This window comes from Halichoeres trimaculatus, unplaced genomic scaffold (genome assembly GCF_033239565.1).
Source record: "Halichoeres trimaculatus isolate MK-OKI-2021-1 unplaced genomic scaffold, fHalTri1.1 fHalTri1_scaffold_1, whole genome shotgun sequence".
Lineage (NCBI taxonomy): Eukaryota > Metazoa > Chordata > Actinopteri > Labriformes > Labridae > Halichoeres > Halichoeres trimaculatus.
The window spans coordinates 25,626,049-25,635,715 of NW_027437179.1; the positions used below are offsets into that span (position 1 = coordinate 25,626,049).

Below are 9,667 nucleotides of genomic sequence, written 5' to 3' on the forward strand. Positions count from 1 at the left end.
CACATTTAAAGAACAAAGCAAAGCTAATGGCATAATGAATATCCTATCATCATTTTTCTTTTCTCTGTAAATCCTGACTCATTAAAAAATAGCAGAAAATGCATAATGGTGAAATAGAGGTCTTTGAAACAGATGTATCAGTGATGATACATTTGGTTTTATGGGGTTTACAACATCCAGTAATGCTGGTATATCCTATTAACTGCTGGTCTAATTTTGTGTGGTTAGTTTTAAACTTTTAAAATTATAAATTTGACTAATTATTTCGTTCGTTTATTTTTTAAGTAGAAATCCAACATTTTTTCTAAAGTAAGCAACTGATTAGTTGATTTAAATTTCAGGGCTATGAAACCAAAAGCAGACATGCATCTATGTAATTTATGAACAGTTTTTCGATTTCTATGAGTGAAAGGTTGGATGGTTCACTGGCCTCCTTATCTGAGATAACTAACGCAAAGTTTTCACAAAATAAAGGCTGGTGTCAGTAGCACGTTGTAAATCAACATGTAGTGCTTCCACGTGAACGCGCACTGGTTGTGCGCGCGGCCCGGAGTGGCTCGTTCCCACAGACGCACAGAGGCTCCTCACCTCACAGCATCACCACAGCACCGCTGGGATCAACTTACTGCTGCTTTCCTCTGCTTTGCCTCGAACAGCGTCCTCCACGAGAGATTTTTTTTGTTTTGTTTCTTACGGGAACGAAAAACTGCAGGACAACAAGCAAGTGACGAATTCAACCAAAACACCGGAAAGATAGACGGGATTTGTACTTGGAGGTAGGTAACTAAATTCTCATTTAGTGGCCTTTACGTTCAGCTTGAATGTTTATAATGGACAGAAAAAGCACAAAACCATGCTTGAACTAAAATAGGAGATAGATTTTACTATATTTTGTTTATCAAAACAAGAAGAACAAAAGCGAAAATGTACAACGGACTATGATGGAACTGCTGAGACCGCTCAAAGAGGATCAGGACATGAGTCCTGTCCAGAGGGGAACTGAACATCTCAGGTTTAGGTCTGCAGCTCAGCAGCAGGTCGTGCTGGGTTAAAAGGTGTAGGTCTGATTCACTTTGAAACCGTATTGACAAAAAGTCAAGTCTTTGGTGACAAAGACCCAATCGATGAGATCGACCTGCAGGAGTGATGTGAAGACAGATAATGCGTGCGTCCGTGTGTGTATGGGTGTTGAGTTGAGGTAGACTATAGTACCCACTTGAATAGTGTAATGAGGTATTGGCTGCTGGCCAGGCTTAGGAGGGAAGAAGACAGTGGGGAGCAGGACAGGGGTCTGTACGTTCATGTCACTTATTTATGACTTTAAAATCCACCATGTTTATAGAAATCAAAAGCCAACAACCTGAGCAGGCTTTTCTTTTGATAATTAAAGTAATTAAGAGCCAATAAATATACTTCATAACATGAAAATCAATTCAATTTACTATTTGCTTTTATATACACATTCATTCTCCCTGAAGATGCTTGCTGAGTCAACATCACTTTGCATCAGTGGCAGAGCAAGAAGTGTGTGTGTGTGTGTGTGTGTGTGTGTGTGTGTGTGTGTGTGTGTGTGTGTGTGTGTGTGTGTGTGTGTGTGTGTGTGTGTGTGTGTAGGGGGAAGGGGGAATTCTGATTGGTCACTTCATTGACTAACCTGTTAACCATGATTGGTTAATTTCCTTTTCATTAAAATCAACTATTTGCATTATGTTTCAGTTGGTAGGAATTTGAGCTTTTGTTTGGACTGAATGTTGAAGCATTTGTTTGGCAGCTAGCCTTAGAAATTGTACCTCAAACAAAGGAGAGTGGTGACCCCACCCCTTTACCATTTGGTTGACAAAGCTAAAATCAATTTATTATTATACTTAGCAGACACTTTTGTCCAAAGCAACAAACAACCCAAGCAGTCAGGAGGTATGGTGCCTTGCTCAAGGGCACTGAGCTACAGCTAGGGATGGGTACTGAATTTGGTACTTTTATAGGTACCAACCAAATTCTGTCAAAAGTACTGGGTACCGATTCATGTAAAACCAAAAGGTACCATGTTTAGGTACCTAAATGCACCCTTTGACTATGAGTGAGTAGAAGAGTGGGCGATTTTCCATGCTGGACATGAACACATATGTTAAATTGAAAAAATCAAATATTTTATTATCAAACAAATTTATATTTTTTACCACATAAACACAAAAAGTACTGAAAAGTGGTACTGTAGAGTACTGGTACCGATTGCCAGGTATCGGGCATCAGTATCGGGCATCAGTACCGTATCATTTCAAATGTGAAAGGTACCCATCCCTAGCTACTGCCGCCTATATCAGAGGTCCCTTCCTTTCTTGATTCTGGTGTTTTTGCGCTGAAGATGCAAAGTCACATTTGGTTTAAATAGAAAATAAGTGCTGACAGTGCAAAAAAAAAAAAAAGAAGACATGAGTACACATGGTGCCTTGAGCTTGAATGAGTAACTTTTCATAAAATTTTGTTTCTATTTTTAAAGTAAAAAAACAAGGATTATATACAGGGACATATTCTTAAAATTATTATAATTATTTTTTACCTTTCTCAAGAATTAAACCTTTAAAGCTGGACTCACTAAGGAATAGCTAGAAAATACTTCTTTTTGGGGGGAACTGAGATATTTATTTACCTTTTTAACAAAATCCACAAAAAGTATGGCTGTAGCACTTTGTTTATGATACTTCTGTTGTATCCCGTTTGACAAATTGAGCGATTTTGTCAACCTGTTTCAGTTAAATTTTTAGTAAATATTCAGCATTCTTTCAGTGCATAAAATACTTCTCTTTTAAAAAATGAGTAACAGTTAAGAACAGGTGTGTGGTTGGTTTCATGAGAGCAACCATTTATGCAATAAAGGGTTAAATGAGATGTGGTTGATGTTTACAATGTCTGGAACCCTGACAAAAGTAAGTGCTCCAGTTTGTCCACTGAAGTCAAAAAGTCTGAATCCATCATTTCTTTGTATCTCATGATTATTGTTCCCCCAGTGCATCTCCTCTGTCTTGGCATTGCTCCTCAGGATGTGCGGTATGGATGTGGACCTGGATGATGAGGGCTCAGGCGAGGAAGAGAAAGGAGAAGAGTTCTGGATGGGAGAGGGTGTGAAGATGCTCCCTCCTCCTGTGGCCCACAGTGGAGGCAGTGCGTGGGGCAGCCGGCGAGGCAGATGCGGCTGTGTGACGTGTGGGGTGGGCCTCGTCCTCTGGAACCTGTGTGTGGTGTTAGCCAGTGCTCTGCTGCTGGCCTTGGTCTTTTCGGTGGTGCTGCTGCCAGCAATGCTGCTGTTGTATGCTGGGTTCCTCTGTCACTCCAGGGTGAGTTAAACTATCACGTTCAGTTCAAGATAAAAGATGTGTCTCTGCTGTTTGAACGAATGACAAGGTTTCCGGGAGGTTTACACGAGATCCACAACTGGGATTTACACCACAAACTCCTTCAGTATGCATAAAGGTGTTTGCTTCCTCTGAATCATAATTTAGAGGATTATTTGTTGACTGCTGCAGTCAGCCCACCACCATGATGAGATGGAGTTTAGAAGTGATAATATTTAGCTTGTTATCACACATTTTTATATAAACTTTGTTGCCAAATTACTTGCCTTTATTCTCAGTTTTATTCAGCAAGACTGATTATCTTTTTATTTCCTCACGAACATGACTGCCAAGATGAGAGAAAGAACAATCCGTTACGCAAATTAAAACACAACAAATTCTGTATTCACACCAAAACATGCTAGAAAAACCTTTCTACGTTAATCTCCACAAAGTCTGATTTTTTTTTTAGCAAATGCATGATTGTACTGGAATTAATGTTCAGTTGTACAAATAACACATAGAAGGATCACATGTGGCTGAACAGCTTTTATCCTCTAAAAAAAAAAGATTTAGTTTACGACAGTTTGATAAAATGTTAATCACAGTCAGGGCCATGAACCCTTAAAAGCCTCATAATTGTCCAGATAGTGGTCTCTGGCACAGACTGTGTGGCTTTGGCATTCCTGGAATGGATTCAGGTGAGGACCTTTGTTGAACATCACCACTCCTTCCATGTTTTTCTCCTCTATCTGATCTCTAATCTGTAAAGTTGAATATATTTTTTTATCAATAATAACTGACGCTTTCTGTGACATTTCTTCACTACAAGCTGACCAGTTTCAACAGAAGGCTTTTAAAATAGACAATGATTGCAATATAACAGTAATGTGGCAAACTTTGTGCACCAATAGATTGTCATTTCATGGTTTTTAAAGAACAGTTGATCAGATGAGCACAGCATGACTGAGATCTATTCTATTCTATTCTATTCTATTCTATTCTATTCTATTCTATTCTGTCTTTCTCATTGTGGGCCACTTGTCTGTTGAGTTCCACTCATATCTACAGATTTGTTTCTGGACTTTCACCATCTTGACTTGTTGACTGAAATTTGCAAACCAACAAAATATTGCTCCTGATGTGATGTTTACACTTGCGGTGGTGTCTTTTATTTCTCAGTCATCTCTTGCTGCTAAAACTGATAATTAGCTTAAGAGTACTCTTAACAAATTCTTCCATGTCTCTTGTTCAAATTTCTCACGTAAAGTAGATAAATATAGGCTGCACTCTCTAGTATGCCCTTTAGAGATAGCATTGACAGATATGCTGCTCCAACACAAACATGTTTGTTTTATGAGTCAAACTTTTTGTGTCTGTGTGCACCTTTCCTTTGTTGACTTTAAGAAAAACAAGAAAGAAAACTTTTGAGTTGTTTACAGCCTGTTTCTGCTGCCCCCTAGTGGCCAATAATGAGTAATCTCTGGAGAAACTGTGGAAAAAAACTCACTGTATGTTCACAAATCATCAGCATCTTCTATATATTGTATAATAAGTTTAAACAAGCTAACTTGTGTTGTTCACAGGGACTGGAGGAATTATCTTTCACAGAATCTGGTACTAGCATCTGAATCTGCCTTGAGGCTGACCTTTTTGTCAGTTTGAATTAAACAAAGGTGTTTGGACTTATTTCTCATGTTGTTCTGCTTTGATTTGTTCAAAAGATAAAAACTGAGCTTCTATGTCAGAGCCTGTCAGAGGGTGTTCCCTTAATGAGGTGAGGTGATGGGTGCGGCTTATTTTTTTGTGAAGAGCAGACAGATCATCAGCAAAATATTGTAAGTCTTGCTGTCATGCCAATTCCTGCTGTTTAGATCTACAGCTCTGTCCTTGGATCAGCAGACAGGTCATAAAACAACACCCAGTCTTTACATCAGGGGGTCTCGGGGATGGTAAGGATGACTTATGGTTTATAATTTAATTAAAAACATGAACATTACTAAGGACAAATTCAAAACATGTAAATGCTACGTGACTGTAATCGTAAAGTGGGCAAAGCAAATGTCAGCCCTGAGCAAACACTTTGAGACATTGTCTGTCAGAGTCCTCGCTGTTGTAGCGACACAGTGAAATACCCGCTGAGGAGACAGGAGACTGTCTGATTTGCTGCCAACACCAGCTGTGCACTGACACACAGACAGCACGACAAGGAGGGAAATGTGCTAGGTGAAAGCACAGTCTGCACTTGACAGAGGTGTGTATGTGCATGCCTGTCTCTGTGTGTTTAACAAGACTGTTGCTATGGTAGGTTTGTTAGTGGCAAAGTTCCTTTGAAAAAGCTCACAATAGGAAATGTTCAAACATAATCAAATCATTGTGAGTGTGTCTGAGTGTTTGACGGATGAGATAATGGGCTTTATGTGTTTGTCGTAATGTGTCTCCTGCGTTTTTAACCCTAGTTTTTTGCTCTTTTAAGGATGCCACCATGTGTTTCTTCAGACTTTCAAAATCTCTGTCCTTCTCTACTCATCTTCTGCTTTTTTTCCCAACTCTTTTTAATCCTTTTCTTGCTCTTAGTCCCTTTTTCTTCTGCCCACCTCTTCCCACTCGTCTGAGTTGACTGACAGCTCAGAGGTTTACTGACAGATGCTGAGCCACTCCTTATCTAAACTGTGAAGGGAGGCTGAGGGAAACTCTGTCACAGCCCACTAACCACAGGGTCCCACTTCTGCACCCTGAGCAAATGCAAACACACACCTACACCCACACAAACACACACACTAGGGATAGACAGATTATCGGTCTGGCCGATATTTAGCACTTATTAAGGCATCGCCCTTTTTCTTAAATCTGGCGAAGAAATTAAATTTAAGACTATGTCATTTGACAGCCACTACTCAACCACTACTCTGTCTCTCTAATGATTATTGTTATGTGTTCATCCCTTTAGGTCCTTGGTGCCAGGTCTGCCATCTGCAGCTACCTTGATGACAACAGCTGTTCTGCCCTCATCATCTTAGGCTTTGTGATGATGTCGCCACTCGTAGTTGTGGCAGCTGCTGTCTTCTGTGGGCTTCTGCGAAGGTTTCGCCTCCTGTTTCTCATCCAGCCGATCACCCGTGCCTGGTACCGAGGACGGCTGCTGGAGATGGTGGGCGGCGTCCATGCCTGGGTCTGATCCTTTAAATAGGAGCTGATGGTGATGTGACACCAATCAGAAGGTCTGATTATTGTAAAATCAATCAGGACACATATACATACACAACACCTTACAATGTCATCAAGATGATGAAAGCTTTCCTGATAAGAGAATCAAAGATGGTATACCCCACAATAAATGAAAATTGTTTGTATTGTGCATGAGTTATAATGTTTTCTGTACCTGTATAAAAGGATTTCTCCAGCCATAGACTTTACTCTGAGATGACGTCATGCAAACAAAAAGTCTTTGTGCATCTAACTACTGCACAGTAACGGACTGTGTTGTGTATCCTGAACTGTTTGTTCCTCTGTTACTTTTGAGGCCATTTGTACAATGTTTTGAGGTGTCCCTGATTTCACTGGAGCAGTTTAAAGCCTTCCCCTCCCTTTAAATAAAAAAAAGACCACTTTGTGATTTTTAGAGTGATGTTATTAAACATTCAAAAGGAGGAGCATAAAACGTGTTCTGCCCTCATCAGGCATATCTCCCTTAAAATAAATATTGTCTTCTTTGAGGTACTTCTCAGTTTGTATCAGGCTAATCGTAGATGTATTCAGTCAAGTTTTGTGTAAAAGAAACTGAAAGAAAAAAACCCTAAAGACACACTCGAGTTTGAGTTTTTGTTCTGGCTGTTTGATGACTTTGTAGACCTAGTTTAATGTGGTTAATCCTCAGAAATGTAGTTTTCTAGAGTTTTTTTCAGGTAGCAGATTGCAAAACTAGCAAAAAGTGAAAATATTACCGCTAATGTTGGATTTGGTAAAATCATTTTGATGGAGTATGTTGGGCTGAACTCTACAGCAGGGCGTGTCCAGAGAGGGTTAGGTGTCTCTCTCAATTAAAAGGTCAGGATTATGATCCCATGCCCTGCACTGTCGCTGAATTTGACTGGGAAAAGCCTTTTTTGGCATATTTCTGTAACCAGCAAAGGACTGTGGGGAAAAAATAGAGTAATAATACGGCAAATGAAGAAATAGTAATGCCACTGTAAATACTTTCACAAAATACAGAAATTTATTGTAAAATTTACAGCAACCTGGGGGAAGTGTGCTGTCCACAGCAGCCTGAGCACAAATGTTCAACATTTTCTTCAATCTGTTCTCTAAATCCTATGAAATTACACTCACAACATTTATACCATAAATCAACATCATCATCATCTTCAAAAAATCTTTTTATCAATAACTTATCTGTAACATTGCTGACAGTATTTGACAGCATGCAGTTTTACTAATACTAATAAACTGTGACTGTGGAAGAAAAATGTTCTTGTTACGTACATCAAGCTTTACCCTTATGAAAGAAAAATATATTGCAGCATATTGGAAAATATCACGTTATATATTAGGTAATATATTCCCATATATGAGAATTAGTATTTATATTTTCCAATATATTGAAATATATGGAAAGCGGCAATTATTTGTATATTTCGCAATATATTGCAATATATTTCATGAATATATAATATATTGTATATGTGCCCTCAATATATTATTCCGTGTATATCATAATAAATCAATAATATATTACAATAAATTTAAAAATATATATATTTTCTTTCGTAAGGGTAAAGAGAAAGTTGCTGCCACTCAGTCTTACTTTCTTCATGCGAGGACACTTCACGTCACCCCTGCCTGAGTCTAAGTTTGGCCTTCCCAGTAAAAAAAGTGTGGACACACTCCTGTTCTCTCTGAAGCCTCCAAACACCCTGAAAAACTGTGTAGATATGTAAATGTAAGATGACATTTAGAGCAAAAGACCTATGATATTTTCTGTGGTCTGTACTTCAATGAACAGGATCTTTTCAGCTTTGGAGTCATGCCTTTTGTGAAGCTGTATATGAAAAAAACGTTTCATTTAGTGGATCTGTCAGATCGCTCAGAGGAAACAACCCCTCATTAGGAAACAGCACAGGCTGAGAGTTTTACAGAATAACTTCTGTCAGTTGTTAAAATTGGATTCAAAAGATCACAGCAGGGTTTATTTTACTGCGCCTTAGGGTCCCAGTCTTTTAATTTCACTAGCAACACACGTCGCTTGAATCCTTTTTTATCTGCATGTCACGGCTCTGTAATGAAGTGTTGGGATTCAACGTTTCATTTCTCAGAAATGTGACGCCTTTAGTATCATACTGTGATGAATTCATCTTGGATTTAAAGAGGAATATTTATGTGTTTTATGTACCTGTTTGTCTGCTTATCATGTGTGATCTGTTTGTTCTCACAAATGAAATCCTAAAAAACTGAACTGAATACCTCTTTTCTTTTTTTCTTTTAGCAGGTTTTATGCTGTAAGTATACCACGTCAAGATAAATTATCAGAATGAAAAGTCCTTATTTGAGACTCATTAAAAAAAACCCTTTCATTCAGCGTTATGAAAACATCCAATGGTTCTGACCTTTAACCAATAAATGAGGCAGTTTTCAGTATCCCGTCTTTTTCTAAGTCTTTTTTCTGATGTAAGGTGAACATACTAGTATTATAGACACACAGGAAACATTATAAAGGGACATTTTGACCCCTGATCATGAAATAGAATGGTATTTTTCTAAATGTACCTTATCACTGCTAATGCTTGTGCAGTGCTGATATTGTATTCAGTCCTATGTTCAGCTCCGCTGAACTTTGAGTACATCGACCACCCTCAGAGACCCTGCATGAGTTGATGCAACTGCTGCCGTCACACGACACGGCTGGTCTTCTTATCTAACAATTTGCGTGAACTTTTGACACAGACTGTCCTACAACGATCATGTGTATCAAATACACAGTTACAAATGGTTGGGGGTGGGAATCCAATCTCCTTCCCGGGGAAGAAAATAAAGTCCTTATCACAGAGTACCAGAAAATGAAAGGCAGGTGCACCAGACTGGGGCTTGTGAGGTGACTGTGTTTTTTTTCCAACCCTGTAACACATTTTGATTACAGTTGATTTGTCTAGGTGTTATAAAAATAAAGCTCAATTAAAAGATGGATTGACAACACAACCAAATCACAACCAAACATATAAAACATTATAAATATAGTATTATAAGCTGTCCCAGCTTGAACTAATTAGTTAGCATGCTGATCATTGATTTTCTATCTTATTCTGTCAACAGCTGCTTTCATAACCAAGACGGTGTGGTTATTT

The 9,667-nt window shown here is 38.7% G+C and overlaps 1 protein-coding gene across 1 annotated transcript; it reads left to right on the forward strand.

The window, feature by feature from the left end:
* The first annotated feature begins 561 nt into the window (after positions 1-561).
* Positions 562-9,369, forward strand: tmem88bl (transmembrane protein 88b-like). The gene is made up of 3 exons (XM_074674045.1): positions 562-776; positions 3,038-3,332; positions 6,280-9,369. Exons 2-3 carry the CDS (start codon positions 3,039-3,041, stop codon positions 6,505-6,507), a joined length of 522 nt encoding a protein of 173 aa, XP_074530146.1. The 5' UTR covers positions 562-776; position 3,038; the 3' UTR covers positions 6,508-9,369.
* The last annotated feature ends 298 nt before the right edge of the window (positions 9,370-9,667 follow it).

Excerpts from the sequence above, each read along its gene's own strand:
- tmem88bl (XM_074674045.1), top strand. The coding sequence starts at position 3,039 with ATGTGCGGTATGGATGTGGACCTGGATGATGAGGGCTCAGGCGAGGAA. Across the intron at positions 3,333-6,279 it reads GGTTCCTCTGTCACTCCAGG|GTCCTTGGTGCCAGGTCTGC; the intron begins GTGAGTTAAACT and ends TCATCCCTTTAG.